Below are 23,663 nucleotides of genomic sequence, written 5' to 3' on the forward strand. Positions count from 1 at the left end.
TTTTTTCTAGTTTGAATGACATTAGGTTGACGAATAAGCGTCTTTTCAGAAAAGATTGATTCAAATTCGACTATACCAATCAGAATCTAGAATGTAAACAAATGCTAAAAAATCGTTATTTTCATAGTTTTTCGCGCTATTTTCACTTATTTTTGTTACTTGACGCTATTTAAACGAATAAGCAAGTTTTCCGAAGCATAAAATTGAAGATTTCCCGCCAAAATAGAAACTTCCTGATAACATCGCAAATGACGTTCTAACATCATTTTATTCTATTTGATCCTTCAAAAAATCGTTATAATACTATGTATTAGACTTAAAATATTCGATATCTAAACCAGAAAGTGTTAGCTAGAAATAGACTTATTTATAGAACAACCCCCCCATTTCTCACCTCAGGGAAAGTCATAAAACAGTTGGGTGCTAATGACTGTGAAAGGGAAAAAGTTCTACACTTAGAAACTTCGAAAGAAGGGATTTGTCCTGTACCGTCCGCGGGCCGCATAAACATTGATAGGGGGCCGTATGTGGCCCGCGGGCCACAGGTTGTGCACCCCTGATGTACTGGTATTCATAGTTTCCAAGTATTTTTAATGCAAATGATTTCTTTTAAACTCCTGATAAATAAAAGTGTGCATTCTAATTTTATTTTTTAAACTAGAATACAGTAAAAATTTTTAGGGTGAATTGCTAAAGGCACAAGACGGCTTAAATACACTAAATACTTTTCCTAAATATTCTGTGCTGAAGTGGGTACTTCTTTTATGTCATAAAATGTGATAAATATTTCTAATAATAATAATAATTTTTAGATCTTACAAATTCTTAGATTATTTCTACTAAAACAGTTTTATGACATAAAAGAAGTACCCCAATTGAATTTTTCTAATCATAAAATATTTACTTTTAAAAAAGTAACAAATACTTACTTCATTTATAATTTTATCCAGAGAGCACAAAAATTTAAAAATACTAAAATATAGTATATGTTATGAAATACTTAGATGAATAATAAAATTAATAATTAATATTAGATTACTAATTCATATTGTAATTTATTTTTCATCAACTATAATAATCCTTTGACCATCTTTATTCATTAAATTTTGTTATAAAAGCATGAAATCATAAAATTTTAAGCCTCAAACACACACAAAATAATCAACCATTGTTGGATTATTTATGTAAATTCTCTTCTGTTAAGCATTTAAATCTGTTTTAAAATAATAAACAGAATTTTGTCCAAAAGAGAGTGCTTAATTATAATATACACACATACACTTTAAAATAAAAAACCATAATTATAAAACATGTTCTGAAATTATCTTTATTATATTTAACCCCCACACTTTGTATTTTATTCACCTCAACTGTACTATTAAAAAAGTCTGTTTTAAGATTGATTAAATGTATTTTTTTAGACTAGTTATGTCTCATCTGCAGATTGAAACCCTTATTATCAACCTTAGAATGTCATTTGAAATCTAGAATTTAAGAATTTTTGGAACAAGAATGGAAAAGAATGCAAAATTTGGAATGAGTTCAAATCTATGAGTTTGAGCATTTGTTTGCATAAGCACAACACCAGCAGAGATGTATTGGTTACTAACTTCCATCATTTGTGGTCAACCTTCAATGGTAACAAAAAGATTTATTCAACTTAAAAAACTAATGTTGTTGATCATTATTAATAATCATTGGGCTTACATTCCAAAAATCAAGCATTACAAATATTAACAGGTATCAAACATAAATAATCAAATGCTAAACATGTTTAAATATAAAAATAAATTTACCTGATGAAGATCATTAAAAATATTTGAAAATGTTAGTTTTTCAAGTTGAATAAAACTTTTTGCTGCTATTCAAGGTTGTATGTGATTGAGTATATACTTTGACAATTATATTTTTGAATCATCATTTCACAGACTTCTTAATAGTAAGCATGTGATGAATGAAATATCCTAAAATTATTTATTATCTATAAGACTTTTAATTATTTCGTTCTTTATATTTATAAATTCATTAAAAATAAAACTATAAATTATATTAATATTTTGATAACTCTGTAATTCAAATTTCCAATTTAGAATTTTATTATATTAATATCTGATAACTGTTACAGTTATCAGATATTACATATTACATACCTCTGAGAAGATGACGAATCAGCCTCAGCAACATTTCACGACCCACAGGCTGATCTCCATGCAATCCTCCTATTAACGCTATCTTAGGAATGTCGAATTTATGTTCCTAAAAGTAAATTATTAATATGTCTGAGAAAATACAAATAAAATTGGTATCATTATCAAAATTAAATGTAGTATTTTTTATAAATAAAAAATTTGATCTAAAAATTGTGATAAAATTTCTTTCTCATTTGAGAAAAAATATATTCTAAACAAAAGAATAATTCGTTCAATTCTTGTACAATATTTACCATAATTTTGTGCAGATAATCTGTGGATTATCTGTTTTTAAAATGAAATTTAAAACCAAGTGTAGGTTATGCAAGAAATTTAAAGGACAATTTTAAATTATAATTACTAACTCATCAACCAACTTTTCCTTTGTCTAAAATCACTAAGATCATCTTTAGAAAACACAAAAGATGCTTTGTTTGCTACAGACATATTCATCTGCCATTGTGATTTTTCTCCAAACAAAAACACACATCTAGCTTTTAGTTTGCTCCCATTTATTTCTGTACATTCAATCCCTGATGTAATTGATATCACTAGACATTCCTATTTGAGATCCATATGACAAAATTAGAATAACAAAGTTAAGAATATTTTTTTTTAATATATTTTTTAATAGTTTTTTTTAATATTTTTTTTAAAAAAATATTAAAAAAAAAACGTTAAATTACATAAATATCAACCAGGCTTCTTTTCAACATTACTAAACTTAATTTTTATTATAAAGCATTTTTGACTTATTTTAAGTCATCTTCAGTTAAGAACAGTTTTAAACTTTATGAATGTTTAAATAAAACAGAAAAACCAGCTTGTGAACTAAAAAGAACAAACTATTTAAATTATATTAATTGCTTAGTCTATCACTTACAGCTATAATTAAAAGGGCTTATTATGTCAAGTATGATATGCCTTTTTGATTATAACTGTAACTGATAGGCTAACTGTTTAATATACTGTACAGTAAACTTTGAGTTTAGAAGTAATATTTAATTTAATTATTTAAATTATGTTCTAGAATAACAAGCTTTAATCAGAAGAAGAAAATTATTTAAATTAAATTTTAGAACAATTACAGATTAGAATAATACTTTCAAATTCTATCACAGTTGTAAAATTCCATATATTCTCTAAGATTCCTTAAAGAATAAATAAAGCTTTAAGACTTAAAAATAACATATAAAATTAAACTATATACTAATATTTGAGTTACAAACTAACATTTTTAAGAACTTAAGAATTTGCCTATTGGTCTTATTCTGTTTCTCTTAGGAGTCTGTTGATAATTTTATATCTATTTTGTCTAAAACTGGCTTCCAGCTATTCCAACATAGGTAAGTTTGTTTGATATTAATGATTTTGATACTTTTATGTAGAGTATAAACATATATTTTCTCTAGAATTCTGATGGTGTTTCCTGTTCTGTATTCCTCAATAAGGACAGGTTTGTTCCAGTGCACAGTAACTTCTTTTTGTCAAGTCTATTGCATTAGAGATATAATCACATTATGATGCCCAAACATTACTGAATTGAAATATTCTTTAATCTTTTTGGCAATAGATCTGGTTGTTGAAACTAAGTAAAAATAGGATGCATTGTGCCTAGATAAGCTTAAAGCTTAAACCACTAATTTAGATAGCTTGTAAGTATAAACTATGTAATTCCTTAAAATGCGCATAATAGAAATCTTTTAACTCAAACTATAACCTGCCTTTTTGATATAGGATGTTGCCATTGTTACTACTAATTTCTCTGTTATCATTAGAACTATTTGCTTATTTTGAATTTTATCTATGTATCTATTTTTATATGTTTCTGTAATGAGGCTTTAATAGTGCCACTTCTTGCACTATTTTTTGGGGAACTGTGCTTGTTAGCTATTATTCTAATAGCTTAAATTCTTTATTCCTTTCCTTTTTTGTATATAAATGAAAGATTGCTCTATTTACTAGTACCCTAAATGCCAATAGCTTGTGTGTTATTGTATCATTCAAGTTCCAATAAAGGAATCAGTAGTGCTCAGATCTGTTTCGTTTTTATAAACAGTTAAGTCTAGGAAATTAATTTTAATAGTTAAATTACAAGACAATAGTAAAATAAATTTTCTTGTTCCATTTTCTAATTCGATGTATGCAGTAAACAGTAATTAGACAAATGAAACAGAATTTCAGTATCCTATTGGATGGCCTGATTATTACAATCCATTATGTCTTTATAAGGAAGCACATTTTTTTTTTTTAATGAGCTGGCTGTTGAAGGATCAACTTTTTTTTATCATATTATTTTCATCAGAATCAAATGTATTATTTTTATTTTATCAATAATATTAATAGAAAAACAAATGTTAAAATAAACTTTACAAAATTTAACAAAAAATAATTGTAATGTTATAATTTTAAACTTAGTTTATAAAGCGATCAGATCACTGACATCCTACCTAGAAAATGTTTCCATTTTGTGAATTGTGATTACATTTTAGCATGTTGAAATTACTTCTAGTGAGAAATATTTGCCACTGATCAGAATGATAAATTTCTGGCTAAAAATGAGAGATTTTAAATGGTGGCTATGGAAAATATACATTCTAATTATAGTCTTATAAATATAATTAATTTTGTATTTTCTTTTTAATAACATCATGTTTTAATGATGTTTGCTGTTGTTTATATATGATTGATCATTTCACTGTTTTTTGGGGGAAAATGGCAGTGGGAATCAAATTTTGTATGCAAAAACAAATCTTTTTTTTGCATTCTGCTTTCATAGCAAATGTCTATCTGAACTTTAGCAAAGAGTCTGCAGTTTGCACAGTTAGTAGGAACTAAGTGATCAACTCTAAAATTTATCAATAGGTATTACAGACATTAAAATTATTTTCTATTTAATTTTTTCTGAGTTTATTTTAATATTTATAATTATTTGCTCTACATGAATTGCATCTTACTCAGATAATACAGGTGCACAGTGCTGTATCAGACCATAATCAATGAACAGCTATGGAAAACTGCTGGTGTAGTTGTGTGTGCCATTTGTGTTTCTTTCTGAATTTAATAATTTCTTAACTACATTATTATTTAGTATAATTTACTTTCTTAGTGTAATTACTTTCTTTAATGTATAATTTAGTATAATTTTAGTATAATTACTTTCTTTAATGTAATGTATATGTTGTTGTAAAGGCCTAATGTTTCCAGACTTTTGGGTAATGCATGTGGTATGATGACTTTGTGAGAGAGGACTTACTGGCACAATACCTTATCCATTTTCCACAAACACTTTATTTTATGGGCAACTTCTGAGTAAATATCTACTAGTTAACTGGTTGTAAGTATAAACAAACAACTATCATACCAACAACCAGCAAAAAACTCCAACAAATTTAATAAAAACAAATATTTTCTCCATTTTTAAATTGTGATTTACTAGTGTCTGTGGATGCATAGAGATTATGCCATCCATATACATAAAACAACATAATGCATATTATGTTGTTTCATTGTGTTTGACATTGTATCCATATTTTTGTGTTTTTTAATCTACTGGACATATGTTCAAGACCAAACATAACCAGAATGGACTTAAAGCATTTTTCTAACAGATTCTTTGTTTTCTTATTTGTCTTAATGTCAAGTCTGATATGTAATGTGTTGGATGTATTTTGTACAGAAATAGCATACACACATTCAACAAAACCTTTAACATCCAGTAACAAAAATTTTAATGTAAAAACTTTGATGAACATTTTCAATCTTAACACTTCTCCTTTCAACTGGTTCTACTGTGCTTTTACCTTGAAAAAGCTCAAGACAAATATCAGTCACTCAAGCTCACTAAATTTAAATTTTTATTTGTCATTATTTAAAAATTTGTTAAAAATTCAATTTTTATTATACCATTTTGGAAAAAATCCTGTATACACATATGTTTACATAGTTTATGATTATTTAGATTTTATTTGTTAATTAATATTAAAACTTAGTTACAAAAAAAATTTGTTTATTGTCACCTACTGTTTGTTTGTAATTTTATACTACACTTTGACAATAAATAAAATAATTTATTTTATTTATTCAACTTTGTCATCAAGCTAGCTTGAAGCAGAAGTTTGTTCTTTATATTTTGGTATTAGATTTATACATATTGACATAATTACTGAAAAGCAATTCTTATTTATATCAAAAAGTTAATGTTTATGTATTTCATACCTATATATGTAATTTCACAACTCTAAAATTAACCAACTGGTTATGGTAATCCTGTTAAATGAGATCAATATTTTAGTATAAAAAGTAGTTTCAATGTAAATTATAAAAAAAAGTATGTTTAAAAAACATAAATAATAAAAAATGATAATTTCCAAAAAAATTTGAGTTTTATACAACACTTTAAAATTTTTTCAGACAAAGGAAACACGTGCATTCTTTTTTTTTGGGGGTTTGTTTTATTGTTTTATAATTCTTATTTTTTTTTCCTTTCATAAGTCCTAAATATATAAGTTGATTGATTATTTGTATAATTTTTTGTGTAATTATATTCAGTTATAATTTTTTAAACAAAGAAAAACACATGTAATGTTTTGTTTTATCTTAGTTTACTTTTCATTACTTTGTTGTTTTATTATAGTTTTGTTTATTGCTTTATCAATAAAACCTACATATATATTTATTATTTATATAACTTATTGTATTGTTTTATTTATTTATAAACAATACCATAAATTATATAAATACAGTCGACCCCCCTATAATTACGGTCCCTATAATTACGATTCCTATAAAACTACGAAAAAATATACGTATTTTGGAAATGTTGAGTCGCATTAATGTAGAATTGATTAATTTTATGGAAGAAAACCTTTCAATCAGCCGTAGTCCGTAAACTTGACACGTGTCGGGCTGTGATTGGAACGACTTGTAAGAAATCAGATTCCTAATAAATTGGAACATATCTATATCTTATAGGGGGGTCGACTGTAATAAATATTTATGTAGATTTACCAATATTGCAGTAAACAAAAGTATAATGAAACAGCAAAACAAAACTAAAAAAAAAACAATACAATACTAAGAATAAAACGAAAGATTGCACATGTTTCCTTTGTTTGAAAAAATTATAAAATATATTATATAAATTACAACTATATGTAGGACTTGCCGATTTAGCAGTAAACAGAAATATAACAAAAATGTATTATGAAATCATGTTATACTGCTGGTTTTTTTTTTCTTTTTTTTGGTTTGGTGAGTATGTTAATATTAATATGAACTCAGTTCTTAGTTGTTACTGTATGCTATTATTTTGTGTTGAGTATCTTTTGTACAGTCAACCCCCCTATAACACTGTTGATAATTCCATGTTATATGAATGCCATGTTGTATGAGTCACTTAGATTTTACAAATACATGTGCCAGGCTGTGAATGGCTCACATATTTGTAAAATCTAAGTGACTCATACAACATGGAATTCATATAAAACGGAATTATCAACCGTGTTATGGGGGTTGACTGTATATGATAATACCAGAATATATTTTTGCAAGGTTTTATTTGATTACAATAACTGTAAACAAGTTAAAAAGTTCTACAATGTTTTCTTATCAAGTGATAGAACATTTAAATACATTTTCAAACTGATAAACAACTTTCTATGTGATATATTTCAAATTTATATTACATTCCAATTTTTTGTAATTTGTTTGGAGCACATTATTTTAAATATTTGAATATGTTCCTCTTTAGAATTTATGGTTGTCAGTTTCCATGTTATATTTATAGAATTCCAAAAATTTTACTTTTTTTTTAGGAATTTAATGTGTGCTACTTCATGTAAATATTGTCTGCTAATGATGTTAAAAACATCCAAAAACATTAGTGAGAGAAATAATAAGTTGCTAGTGTAAAAAGGTTTTGAATTTTTTTTTTCAAGAAGTTCCAGTTAGAATACATGGGCTAATTTCAAGATTAATATATTTTCTAGTAAAACAATTCAAAAAATTTTAATATCTAAAGACTTTCATTAAAGATTTTACGCATTTGTACTATATGGTTACATTAAAAAATCGAAATACTGTATTTGTAAACTGAAAAATGGTACATTTATTCAACATTGTCACTCTTACCTTATGTTGAAAAAAGTGTGTGAGTGTGTGTGCGCACACACATGCATGCTTTAAGTATTGCATTATTATTCTAATAATAATAAAGTGACAAAAATTATGGATTTATTTCCATTAATATTTTCCTCAAATAATAATTGCACCCAATTCCCAAAGAATATAAATATTATTTGCTCTCTAATAGCAAGCACACACTAATAAACAACACAGTTGCAAACTGAAAAAGGTTGCAGATAGCATATTGTTTATTAAAATAAATATGGTAATAAAGAAAGAACAATTTTTGTTTTAGTAATAAAGGAAAAATATGATTACAACAATTTGAACCATTTATAAGTATAAATCATATTCATATCATATGTAGTGTGTATAAGCAGAAAAGAAATTTGGAGATTTTATGAAAAAATTTATTATTTATAATGTTATTTTATACAAATGATGATGTTTTTTTTTGAAATAAGTTTTTCAGAACATCTAAATCCTTTCCATAATTTTGACTTTTCAAATTTAATCATATAAATTTTGTTACAGTATATTTTTGAGTTTCAATCAATTCTAATGTGCTGCTATAATTTGTTAAATAAATTATGTGGATCTTATAAAAATCAGATTTGACAAAAACTTCATTATTGACTAAAACTTTGTTACATGAAATTAAGAATGAAATAAAAACAGAAAAGAAAAAAATATAAAAATTACTGCTCTTAAGAATTGCCAGTTTTTACTGATAATTAAAAATTTTTTTCATTATAAATAACAATCATAACAAAATATTCAAGTAATAAAGTCATTTAATTTGTTTTGTTTATTCATTTCAAAAAAAATAACTCAAAAAATAATTTAATTTCAATTTATATTTGAAAGCATGGAAAATTAGATTATGAAATGAAAGAAATATCTTACAATCCAGGATTTTAAATCTTTAAATTAGAAAGAAATGACATACAATGCAAAACTTCATTAAATGTTAATGTATAAAATGAAGATATACTACACACTAACATGAAAAATCCAATAGTAAAAAACACTAATAGGCAAACAAATGTTTTCAACCATCTTAAACAGTCATCACTAGTAATTAACTTAGTAAATTCAAATGGAGATTATAATTAGAATGCAATTTTTAAATAAAATGAACATTAATTTTATTGGATGCAACAGTGTACATAATAATTGATACATATTAATTCAAATAAATTATTGTTCGTGCTATTATGGGGATAGAGGAACTTTCAATTAATGCACTTCATAAAAGCTCTAAGTAGGTGAGATTGTTTCTATGTCCTTGTAATTAATGTTTTTTAAATCAGAATTCTGGCTACCTTGATATAGTCTTAGTTTTCTTGCTGTTGGATTTTTGATATTAGTGTGTTTATTTGAACTGTATCCTGTTGTAGGTGCTGCTTATTTGAAGATAAACTATTTTATAACTATCATACATAAAAAATAAATTTATTCTAAACTTCACTTTTTAAAAATTCTTTATATAAATGTAATACTAAATAAAAATTATTTCCTTAATTTAAAAACAAGCATCACATATAAACATGTAATAACTGATGATATATTTTAATCAAAAATCTGTATAGTTTACAAAAGATTCTAAGTTATACTATAATTACACATATTTTTTTCTTTCATTATTATATTACATACATTCAATGTAAATTATATAAAATCATCAAAAATTACTACACATAATGACATTGTTCTATTTATATTTACATAGTTATTAAATCTATTTTGTTCTTTCCAATAATTTATGTTTATTCTTATCAATTACAAGAAAAGAATTATCATCTTTATAACCTAATTTTTTCAAGATATATTATTACAGAATACAACATATATTACTAATGCTTCCAACAAAATTTAAATCCTTTATACTATATGCAAATAAGATAGTAGTAAAATTAATTACACACAGTATAGAGCAATATTTAGTAAAAGTTAAAGATCTATGAAGAAAAACAAAAATAGAATCTATGATAACATATTTCAGATTTTTTATAATTAATTTCTAGAAAATGTACCTAAAGTTTCTTGCCATTATTTCTGGAATCAAGTTGAAAACAACATTAGAAAGTAATTTCTGCTAACAGAGGAAAAAGAGAGAGAGATCTTTCCACATCACAATTGCAATTTTAAAAAAGATTCAAGATATATCCAACGTATCCAATAAGAAAGCTGAAGTTTGATATAATAGAATGCCTAAATAAATTAAACTAAGTAACAAACAAGATGACAATTTTTGGTAACATAACAAATTTTAATGAAAAATTCTCAAAATGAATTAAAAATGTCAAATGTAGCATGTATAACAAAATACAATTTATATATTGGGTTGAACCAAAAGTTCGTTTGGGTATTTACATAATAGCTTGTCTGTGGCGCCTCTGTTGTGCTTATCGAGTTTTAACTTGTTTAGGTTGACATTACAAATATCTGCATATTTATTACATAAGTTTAATTACAGCTACTTTTTAAAATTTTGTTAACTTTTAAGAAAAAAAAAACATTAAAATGGAAGATAAGAAGGTGCATTTTCGACATCTGATGCTCTATTATTTCCAAAAAGGAAAAATGCAACAAAAACTCAAAAAAGGATATGTGCTGTATATGGGGAGGATGCAGTTACTGATCAAACATGCCAGAAATGGTTTTCAAAATTCAGGGAGGGAGATTTCTCTCTCAAAGATGCACCTTGGTCAGGACGACCTTCAACCATAGAAGATGAGTCCGTAACGACTTTAATTCAAAATGATCAGCATAAAACAACACGAGAGATAGCCAACATCTTAAAAATATCCCAAACATCTGTTGTCAGACATTTGGCTAGCCTTGGATAAACTTCCCGTTATGATGTTTGGGTTCCCCATAAGTTAAGTAAATGAAACCTTATTGAGTGTGTTTCTGTATGTGATTCACTTTTAAAACACAATGAAGATGATCCCTTTTTAAAGCAATTAATAACAGGTGATGAAAAATGGATCATTTACAACAATATTCAATGCAAGAGAACTTTGAGTAAGCCAGGTGATCCTCCAGTGCCGTAACCTAAAGCTGGTTTGCATCCCAGAAAAGTAATGATTTCAGTTTGGTGGGACTGGAAAGGGGTTCTTTATTACAAGCTTTTACCCAACAATCAAACAATTAATTCCAATAAATATTGTCTCCAACTGGATGAACTAAAGGCTGCAGTGCATCAAAAACGTCCGGAACTTGCAAATCGACAGGGAGTGGTATTCCATCATGATAATCGTCTAGAAGTTTTTGGCGCACATATCGTTAAACATGCGCCAAAATCTTCTAGACTTTAACTGGAATGCTTTGAGTCACCCTGCATATTCTCCAGATATTGCTCCCTCAGACTATCATCTTTTTTGTTCATTGAAAAATAATTTAAATGGCATAGAATTTCAATCTCTAGAAGGTATCAAAAATCACATCGATAATTTCTTCAATCAGAAACCCACCCAATTCTACACGGATGGAATTATGAAACTACCCGTCTGGTGGCGTAAGGTTATCAAACAGAAGGGTGATACATTGTGGATTAAACATTTTTATTTATTTTAAAATAGTATATTTTATTTCTTTCTATAAACCGAATGAACTTTTGGTTCAACCCAATACAATTTGAATAAGTAAATAAAATGTCAGTACTGTACTAAAATCATATTGTAGAGCATTGTACTTCCTTCTTATGTCTTCAATAATAATGTCAATTCACAGTACCATACATCTTACTCTATTAAATTTCATTTTATAAAAATTGATATGTTTAACTTTAAAACTGGTCATCTATAGATTTTTTTTAAATAATGAAAAATATACAGAATACAGTAATACCCCGAACTTACGCAATAGGTGGGACCGAGCAATAACCACGTAAGTCAAATTCGTGTAAGTCGGGGTATAATTTCGCATATAAATACATACAAATAATTTTTAATTGGGGCCGGAGACTAAAGAAAACAATAATTTAGAAAAAAATGTTTAATAAAATCTTAGTTAATACATATATATGTATAACAAATTATATTATTATACAATTTTTCACATTTACTTGATTACCACACCATAATTTTAACATTGTTTCCATCTCAGTGATAATACCGTGAAGTTTACGAATGATGTTTGAATTTAGAGATTGAACATTTTTCACAGCTTTGAGAATTTTTTCTTTACCTTTTATAATTGTTCTGACCGTCGAATCCAGTAGATCAAACTTCTATGCCAATACACAAATTTTCATTTTTGTATCAAAGTCTTTAATAATGTTAACTTTACATTCCAAAGATAAAGTTCTTCTTTTCTAATTTGATTCAGAAGAATCAGTTCTACTTCATTTGGATGACATAATAGAGTTTCTCAAGTCTCCATAGATATAACAAACACAGAAATAAATAACACAAAATAAATTGTAGCTATAGTATATGTCAATTCCATGCGACACGTCCGAACATGTAAGCTGAACAATAGTGTGGGTGGGAGTGAGTAATTGAGTTGCATGGAGCTCAAACAAAAGATGAATCAATGAGATTTGAAAATCACGTAACTCTGGGTTTGCGTAAGTGGGGGTAGCGTAAGTCGAGGTATTACTGTAATTAAATAAACTATAAAATTTCCAATAAGTTTTGTAATACAACAAAGTTTTAAAACAGTTGGATTGTACAACATAAGATGTTACTGATCCAATAAAAAATTAAAGAATTAAAAATATTTTATAATATACTGCAAAATAATTCAATATCATATTCTAACAAACTAGAGCATAAATTTCAGTCAAGGAGCAAGTTATAAAATATTGAAATATATTATTTACTTATTTATTATTTAACAAAACATACTCCACTAACACTAGAAATGTAATATCTTCAGACCACTAAACCTCTTCATCTTCCAGTAAAACACATAAATTTGCAATTTACAAATGTTTTTGGAGTCCATATAATTCAAGCTTCAGGTTTATAGAATTTATTTTGAATTGAAAATCATCAAATAGAACACATATGTAAAATTCAAATTTAAAATAGCCAATATAAGATATGCTCATCCAGGTTGTAATGATATTTTGTACCTTGCTTACCATGCTTCAAATTGCTGTATCTCATCCCTAGAGTTGATTTAATTCGAGTTATGGCTGGCTTTAAATATTTCAATGAACTCTAAGAGTCTGATGTGCTCCCAATTTGTGAAGGTTTTAATGAATGGGTCTGATTTAATTTAGCCTCTATATGGTCTTCCAAAGCAAACATTGGCAAGGTGGTAGTGATTTTTGAGGGCTCTAAATCATAATTGTATTCATATATCCTCTCTTCTAATGACCTTTTTGTGGCACCCATATAGACTAGATCCCTCTTGAACCTCTCTTATCTTACAAGAACCCTATATACACCTGGAAGTTTTCGCAATTTGGGAAGGTCTTTCCCATTTCTCAGCATTGAGGCCCTCTTATATATAATCCTCAATCTTCTCTGTCTTGTTATTCTTGCATATACAGGTAGGCACCTACAACGCAGTACCTTTACAATGCATTTTCACTCCAACGCGATTGGAAAAATGCGAAAATTTTCTTACAATGCGGTTTGCAGTATTTAGAAACTAATTATCTTTCACATAACAGAAAAATCGCAATAGATCACGTGATACGAACAGCAGTTTGGCATACAGAGCTAAATGTCCTTGAAAAACGTTGTTTGTTGATGTTGGCATGTTATTCCCTTGAAAGTTTCAGGGGAAGACCAGTTTGTAGACAGACTAGCAGACCCCGCCACATGTTGTTGTGGCTCAAAATGTACAAGGTCTGTTCAAAAAGTATCAGACCTTTTTTTCCCTGTGTAAACCAATGATGCGCGAGAGACCTCCTTCGGTGGAGTTGTGGAGGGGACAGTCATGCACAACCCTGAATTTTTTCCCACCTGCAGGAAGCGTCAGTTGTTGGCAATCGGCCTATGAGTGAGGTCATGTAGCGCGCTCTCATCGGATTCCACTAAGCTGGAAAATGACTGAACAACGTGAGCAGCGATATTACATCAAATTTTGCCAAAAACCTTGGCAATACCTGAGCGTAAACCATTCGCAAGATTCAGCAGGCTTTCGGGGACAATCCTCGAGGCCAAAAAAAGCGTGGCAGGCCCGCAGCAATATCAAGGTCATGTTGACAGTTTTTTCGACTCTCGTGGGGTAGTGTGTTGTGAGTACGCACCACAAGGCCAAACCATCACAAAGGAGTACTACCAGGAGGTCCTTCATCATCTTTCCGATACAGTGCGACGCAAACGACCGGATCTGTGGTCGATCAAAACTTGGCAGCTCCATCTTGATAACGCATCCACCCATTCTGCGCATCTGATTCAGGCTTTCGTCGCCAAACATAACACTCCTGTGGTTCGTCACGCTCCGTACTCTCCCCACATGGCTCCGTGTGACTTTTGGCTATTTCCCAAGCTGAAAATGCTGCTAAAAGGAACCCGATTTTAGTCGAGAGAAGACATCGTGCGGAATGCGATGGACCGACTGATGGCCATTCCAAAAGATGCGTTCCAGCAGTGTTTCCAGCAATGGCAGGAACGCTGGGAGAAGTGTATACACTAACAAAAAAAATACTTTGAAGGGGATTAGGGTTTTGTACCTCAAAATCAATAAATTTATTTTTGCCGACCAAAGGTCTGATACTTTTTGAACAGACCTCGTAAATGCTTTCTTTGCTTTCATACTTAGGTATTTTGACATTAGCAGATATCTTTTGCTTTGGAAATCTTATTTCATAAATCCTATCCTTTTTTTTTGAACTCCTTTATACATCTATTATCATCTGTTATTTCACTCCCTAAATAGGTAAAATTTCTTACTTGTTTCACCTCCTTTCTGTCAAAGGAGGTGGAACAAGTAATACAAAATAAAAATCTTTCCAACAAATGACTCCCATCTTTCTGTGTAAATAACAGAATATAACTAACTCATTAAACCTCATTAGCTGTTTTTTTGTTATTTACTTATGAATCAGAAAACATTGCCCAAATATTTCTAAACATGAAACTGAAAATTGCTGATGTAGAAAATAGTCTCAATTATCTCTTCTGTGTAAGTAGATTCACTAAATAATAAACTTATACTATCTTAAGATGTCTTTTTATTATACTGAATAAATGGTCTTAGTAAATTTTGTTCAGTATAAAAGACATTTTAGGATAAATTATACAAGTTTATTATTTATTAATTATTATTCGTTTTCTATGGTATTTATCTTTGAAAACATTTAGTTATTATGTCAATATATTCTAATACTTAGAGCTATAATATTATTAAGTGTGAAATTATTTCACATATACTGAATGATCATAATTAAAGTGCTCCTATTCAACAGACTAAGAAGATATTTAGCACTCAAAATACAACTAAATCTAGTACAATGACATTTCAGATTTCAGAATATGTGGAAGACATTTCTGTATAAAAAAATTAGTTATTCAAAACTCACCACTTTGAATCTTGATTTATGTGATTTTTTCTTGTGTGGACTGATCTCTAGTGTTAAATAGAGATACTTTAATTATGATTTCTCAGTATTTAAATAAATGAGACTAAATACAAGAATAAAATTACATATATACACACATTTATTTATGTAAAAAATGTATATATAAAATAAAATATAAGTAAATAGACATTTATCAAAATCAGCAAATATGCATTTTAAAAGAGTTTTTGACTTGGTAATAATGCATTATCAAAAATTAAATTTCGCTATAAATACACAACATTCACTAGTAAATGATAATCTTGCCATATGTTCTTGATATGAAAGTTTACTAGTATAGATAATTCAATATTGTATAAATACAAACAGTATATCATTTTAAAAGCTCATAAATTTCATAAATCACATTTACATTTTTGTAAGAGTTATAAATTTTAACAAAATTAAGTAATTCATCTAGTTTAATATTCTCAATATTTTGATTTATCATAATTAACCATATAAAAATACCTGTTTTTAATACATAAATTATCATATAAGTCAGGCCTGGCCAACTTATATTGGAATGCAATCTATCTATTTCCTGAATCAAACACTATCAATAATTTGTTCCTTCCTTTGTAAGTTTAATTAGATTGGTCATTCTTATAAAATAAAATTATACTGCAAAATTTAATTATATTTATGATAACATCTCAAAGCCTGAGTAGTAACAATAAATCAACAAACGATTGCCTAAATATCAGGCTATAATACAGTCAAATTACTTTATACCAATCATTTAATTAGCCTTATTATAGCCCAATATTTCGGCAATCGTTTGGTGATTTATATTTATTTATTGAATTGTAGTGATGTTTCAAGTTATCTTGTTGGCATAGACACCAAGACATTATAAATTAAATGGCAGTATTTATCTTTTGCCATAACAAAGAAATATTTTATTTTCCATTCATTGTGGAAATTATAAATTTTGCTCCATTTTGCAATGTATCCATTTTGCATGAAACTGAAATTGTTAAGAGCATAACAAAATAATTTCTAAAATAACAACATAGCCTAAGTATGACAATCTATACCAGTGGTTTCCAAAGTGGATGATACTGCCTTAGGACACTAGAGCAATCCAGGAGCAGTAGTAGCCTCAGGTGCAATAATTGAACGTATTGAATACAAATAATGGGCAGCAGAAGCATAAAGAAAAGAAGATAAAAAACTTTGAAAACCCATTTGTACATGTTTCATCTATTGTATAACAAAGAGTTAAAGTCATAGTAATTACAATGGTGCTTCATACTCCAAATTTAATTTATTCCAGGAGACTGTTCACACTCTGAATCATTTTAAGTCTAAATCAATTTTTCCCATTAAAAATAATGGAAAGTGAATTAATCCATTCCAACCCTAAATAATACCAATTTTGATAAACTTAAAACTGCAAATACACAAAATTTAAGGTAAGAATAAAACAAATAAATGTCCCAATAACAAATTAAAACATGAAAATAATAAATAAAATACATAAATTCTTACAGAAATTGCTTTTAGCCCTAGATATAATTAAATCAATTAAAATATCTATAACCATGAAGCAGATAATAGTAAGGGCTTATCACACCAATGATAATGGGCACAGACACTCGGGAATCAAAGTAAAAACATTTAATAAAACAAAAAGGGGATGTACAATAAGATGATTACATAAGTATGGAAACCAAAAAACCAAAATGCATTTCAGTTGGTATTAACTAAAAGTTTTTAGCATACTTAAAAATTATACAAGGTGAAAAAAATAAACTTAAAATTAAACTTAAAACTATGCCTAAAGCTATACAATATAAAGATGAAAACATCGCCATGACTGTATGAGCAGTAAGCAGTAAGCAGTAAGCTCTTGTCTACATTGATAATGCTTACTGCTCATATAGTCATGGCAACATTTTCATCTTTATATCGTATAGCTTTAGGCATAGTTTTAAGTTTAATTTTAAGTTTATTTTTTTCACCTTGTATAATTTTTAAGTATACTAAAAACTTTTAGTTAATACCAACTGACGAGGGACCATTTTCTATTGAAAATAGTTTGAAATGCATTTTGGGTTTTTTGGTTTCCATACTTATGTATCTTAAATATGACTACCAGATTCACCACACATTTATCACTTTTATGCTTTGCAATAAGTAAGGAACTTATCACATCTTATCCTTTCTCACCTCAATCATCAACACTACAACAGGCTTTACTGCTTCCACACACTTCTCAAATGCCATAGTTAAGAAGTTGAGTTCAACAAAGTCTTTGTTTATTTTAACAGCTGTCATTACTTAATATAATTACAAGAAAGTGTCTGATACTAAAGGTACAAGCCAAAATTACACTAACATTTATAATTAAAAAAAATATTTAATACATCCCATAAAAACTACATACTTTGTTTATTTCTTGACATAATCTCCGTAAACATTGAGACATTTATCCCAGTATGACACTAGTTTGAACATTTCTTCATGGTATTGTTGCTTATCAAGTTGCTTGAAATATTCCAGAATGGTGTCTTCCAGTTCCTCCTGATCCACAAAGTGTTTCCCCGCCAAAAATTTCTTTAAAGGTCCGAATAAATGAAAATTTGAGGGGGTTAAATCTGGACTATACTCCACTCGTCAAACCAAACCAAACTGTGGTTGGCACAGCAGAATTGAGAGGTCCTGCAACATCCTCCATATAGTCCAGATTTAGCCCCCCTCTGATTTTCATTTATTCAGACCTTTAAAGAAATTTTTGGCAAGGAAACACTTTGCAGATCAGGAGGAATTGGAAGACACTATTCTGGAATATTTCATGCAACTTGACAAGCAACAGTACCTTGAAGGAATGGAATGTTCAAACTATTGTCACACTGGGATAAATGTCTCAATGTTTACGGAGATTATGACAAGAAATAAACAAAAGTATCTAGGTTTTATGGAATGTATTAAATATTTTCTTTAATTATAAATGTTAGTGTAATTTTGGCCCATACCTTTAACCTCTCAACGTACGAACTATTAAAAAGAATGGCTTTAAATGAAAAAATTGTTTATTATTATTTAAAAGAAAGCATCTATTTTATCTGGAAAAAAGTTTCATTCGAATTTTTTCAATTTGTTAAAATTGGTTCCTAAATGGCATCTTCTCCTTTGGATAGCCAACTTTACAGGGGCCCCTGCGATTCGGCTTCTCTGTACTATTATTAGTTTTGCCGAGAAGCTGCCATTCGTCGGTTAGCGATAAAATAATTAATATCAGACTCCTCATATAACAGTTGTGTCATTACAATATTAACAAACAGAAGAATGAAATTGTAAAAAGCTGTTAACCATTAACATTCATTTTTATCTATTGTTAATTATTACACATCTTTATCTTAACACCGGAGAATACTAACAAAAAACTTTTCCTAACCTGTTAAGAAGTTTTTTGTTAATTAGTAAATAAGGCATGTGTTAATAAGGAACAATTATTTAAATAAGGATATACTAAATTAAAATATTAACTAATTTTTAATTGCATAATGATGTATTTTTTAAACAAAGTATTTCTTGATAAATTTAGTTTGATATTTCATAATTTAATACCAAATACATATATTTAATCCTGACCAAAAATCAAAATCCAGTTTATTAGTTTAATTAATATTGTTTGTTTATTTTTTGCTGTCTTATGCAAAAACCACTGTACAGGTATATCTCGCCTTACGTCAGTAATTGGTTCCAAGAGAGGTGACTTAAGTCGAATTTATTTGTCACTAGGCTAAACCACAAATAACCATTCCCAGTTCTGTATATTATTTATAAATGAACTTTTAATAATATATGGTTAATAAGAATCTATTTTAAGCTTACAAACAAATAAATGTTAGTTTTTAATATAGTACAGAAAAAGTAATCTAAATTTATGAATTCGTGTATGTACAGTACATACTTGTAAATGTACATGTTTACAATCTGGTGATATTTACAGTACATCGTGGACTCTTCATTTGTGAATGTGGTTTGCTCTAAAACATTATAAAATAAGATGATTTTGTAAGGTTAAATAACAAATTTAGTTATTAAAATTATCTTGCAACAGTAGAAAATAAACTAATTTATATTAAATTTACCAATATCAAGTGGCGCTGACAATGATGCCAAACAGTAGATATTGGAGCTACCGTGGAAAACACCAATATTGAGCACTTAAAGACCTCTAAATTAGATGACAACACAGAAACACAGATGTTTTCATGTTTCGTTCTCTAGGATTTATGATGATTATATTAACATTTACTGTAAATGTACATATTTTAATATGATTTTGTGCTTTAATGCTTTTATAGTAATATTACGACTTCAATATTTGTGGCGGATGGACATAAAGTTGAATAAAATGACTTAAACTTAATTTTTATTTTATCATATATTTGTTGAATTACAAACAACGTATAATCAAGAACAACATAACTCGAAGTATACCTGTATATCTGATATCAAAGGTGCTATTCCAATAACAAAACTATTGCAAAAAATTTTGGTTCTAGCAAAGAGAAAATGCACTTTTTCAATTATATAATTTTTATTTTTTTACAGATATCATGGCTGAACCTAATATATATATAATACAGTATTGAATATTTGAACTACAGCTTTATTCAGTTGCCTATAAACATTACATTGCCAATGTGCCTGATTTGCCAAAAAGTTTTATCAAATGAAACTATAAGAACATTTGACAAAAGTTCATGCTGATAAAAACTAGAAGAATTTATCTTACTTTTAAGTATTTAAAAAAATTTTTTTGAAACAATCAACATAGGCAAAACTCTATTCAACAGCATCCAAAGATGACAACAGACACAAGTTCATCCTTCTTACATTTCATTACTAATTGCTAAATCAGGAAAACTGCATACTACTGGTGAAGAACTAACTCTACCAGCCATAAGTGAAGGTAATAAACACTATGCTACACAAGCCAGCATCTGATATTGCCAAGAAAATTCATTTGAGCAATAATACAGTGCAAAGAATTGATGAAATGACTCAAGATGTTGAAGACTCATTACTTAGGTAACATTAAAAAGATTACCCTTCTCTATACAGTTTCATTTGTCAACTTTTCCAGAAAATGAAACCTTACTTTTTTAACTTATATGTAATTCATAAAATAAGAAAAATTTGTCATGAACTATTATTTGCTAAAAATTTGCACACTGATTCTAAAGAAGAATCAATATTTCACAAACTGGAAGAGTTTTTAAAGAAAAAAAAATCCCCTGAGTAATATCTTGCCAGTTGTTACTGATGGTGCTCCATGGGTTTTCTTGCATATTTGAAAAGGTGGATCTGAATGTATTAGCTGTACACTATGTCATTCATTTTCAACACTTAGTTCTTTTCATGTAATTTTTGCCATTTTCTAACAAATTTTTCAAAGAGTAGTAGAGTGTTTCTTTCAGAGGATGCTCAGTTACTTCTGGAGGATCCCCATCCATTGCAAGGGGACTGTGACTTTGTTTTCTTTTTTATTAATGGGAGAATTGCTCATCACATTCTTCTGCTTCTGGAATTCCAAAGATCATGGCAAGCGATTCTCCCATTAATAGAAAAAAGAAAACGAAGTAGCAGTACTCTTGCAATGGACAGGGATCCTCCGCAAGAAACTGGACATCCTCTGAAAGAAACACTCAACTACTCTTCAAAGAACATTTAGTTACCAAAAATCTGAGTGAATACCTACATAGATCATTACGTTATGTCATTAAAAGTAATTAACAAAACCAGAAGCAATTCAATGAATGACAGATTATTTAGACAATTTTGTATTGAAAATGATGAAAAAAATTCAATCACTTGCTTAATACAGAAGTTCATTGGCTATGAAAAGATGTCTGCTTGGATTGGTTTTTTTAAACTCTGACTCAGAGCTAAAGTTCCTAGAAAACAATGATGATGCATTATAAGCCAACTTGATTGATTCCAAAAATGACATAGCTTATTTAACAGACTTGTTTAACAAATTCAATGAAACAAATCTACAGCTCCAAAACAATGAGCTGAATTTAATCAAAACAAAAACTTATTTCTGCATTTGTCGCAAAACTTATTTACAATAAAATTTAGGACAAGGGGAATTCAACCAGTTTTCAAATTTATCAACAGTAGAATTACATTAAGGATTATGGAATGGAAATTATGTTTAGGATTATTAAAATAAAAAAAAATATATATATCTAAANAATATTTTTTTTCATGCACAAGTAATGTAATTAATACAAATTACTCCATGATTTTATACTGTAGATGGGTTGACATTTTAAACTCTTAAAATTACAACTCTTTTGTGCAAAAAGTGATATCAAGATTTACATAGAAAAGGTAAAGGTAAGATGAGGGGAAGATGTCAAGGTGAAAAAGGGGGTAGCAAGCAGCTTACATCTTTGTGTTATACTGTTATTTCAGATACTATTTTCATTATTCAATCTTTGGGTGTACTATTTAATTTAATTAATTTATTTACTATTTATGTTATAAAGACTATATATTTGTTAATTTTTTTAATTCAATAATTTAACAATATTTTGTAAATGTATTTGTTCCATTGCAATTTGAAAAAAGTTTCTGCTGAAGATGTTCTTATAAAAGAACAAAAACATTTCTGATTAAAAACAATTTGGTTTGTTCCTAAAAATAGCATTTATTTTTTGAAAAATCTTACTGTGTCATCAAACTCATCCCTCAGATTGAGAACCAACATCTATCTGGTCCAAAGGATTCAATTTTCTGGATTAGGGATGGACTCCCACTAATGGGTGTTCATCATGACCAGGCTTTCTTCTTTCATAATTGATTGAATTGTTCATTTTGCAGCTTCCTTAGCAGCATAAATAAATGCTAGAGTTCTATGCTATTTATCTATTTAGGAGAAAAACAACATAATGAAAACTTGTTTGCTTATTGTCAGCACGAGAAGGCTCTCATTCTGACTTCAATCAATGATTTGAATATATTCTTAAACAAACCTGAAAAGGGTCCAAAGTACAAACACACAAGAATCTCCAAAATTACAAGAAAACTGATAGACGTAATGAAAAATGAGGAATTGAAATTAAAATTCAAAGATGGCTACTAAAGTTCTGGCTGCAAAAGCAGATACTTATATTTTATCTTGGATTATGGGCTATAGTATCTTCATCATATTTAGTGGAATTTGGGTAAAATGTGGTCACAAATCTGTTAACTAAAAACTAAGCTGACTGCAAATAGTTAATTTCAGTGATTTAAAAATGGTACTGACAAAAATAGAGCTGAAAATTAATAAATTGATAGCAGCATACCAGGCTCATTCTTCTCATTAGGATTATGGATTATTTTGAATGTTATTCATAAATTTTATTTTAATATTATCCTTCCTTATCTTAACTTTGTGTGTAATATAAATGTTACTATGATTTATTTTAATAAATAATTTTATAATTTCAAGCTTCAAGATATCTTATTTGCATCATCATCTCTCTTTACTACATTATAAGATGTAGGGAGAAATATAGATACATGAAAGAATGCAAATTTATTACTAACAAGGAGAGCCTACGGCTTTGGGGTAACGGATTTTGACAATCTTTGGTGTAGAAGTAGTACACCATGTGAGTGTACTACCTGTAAAATACTAAAGTGCAATACTCAAATATAATCAAGAAAATCAAACTTAAAGTTTTTTAGCACTTTATATATAAATTATACGTACTTCTATTTGAGCGTCCTGTGGCAGAGTGGTAACGAGTCCGATTCATAAGCTTGAGTTCTCGGGTTCGATTCTCGCGTATAATTTTTTTTTAATT

At 28.2% G+C, this 23,663-nt stretch overlaps 1 protein-coding gene across 1 annotated transcript in view; it reads right to left on the reverse strand.

The window, feature by feature from the left end:
• LOC111622109 (carboxypeptidase D-like) overlaps nucleotides 1–23,663 on the reverse strand; it is a 178,877-nt gene that overhangs the window by 65,696 nt on the left and 89,518 nt on the right. Inside the window, exon 12 of the mRNA XM_023364424.1 lies at nucleotides 2,151–2,256. Within this exon, the coding sequence (XP_023220192.1) occupies nucleotides 2,151–2,256 (106 nt within the window). The remainder of the gene's footprint in view (nucleotides 1–2,150; nucleotides 2,257–23,663) is intronic.

The sequence above is a fragment of the Centruroides sculpturatus genome, unplaced genomic scaffold (assembly GCF_000671375.1).
Source record: "Centruroides sculpturatus isolate CEXI.00-Female unplaced genomic scaffold, Cexi_2.0 scaffold308, whole genome shotgun sequence".
Classification (NCBI taxonomy): domain Eukaryota; kingdom Metazoa; phylum Arthropoda; class Arachnida; order Scorpiones; family Buthidae; genus Centruroides; species Centruroides sculpturatus.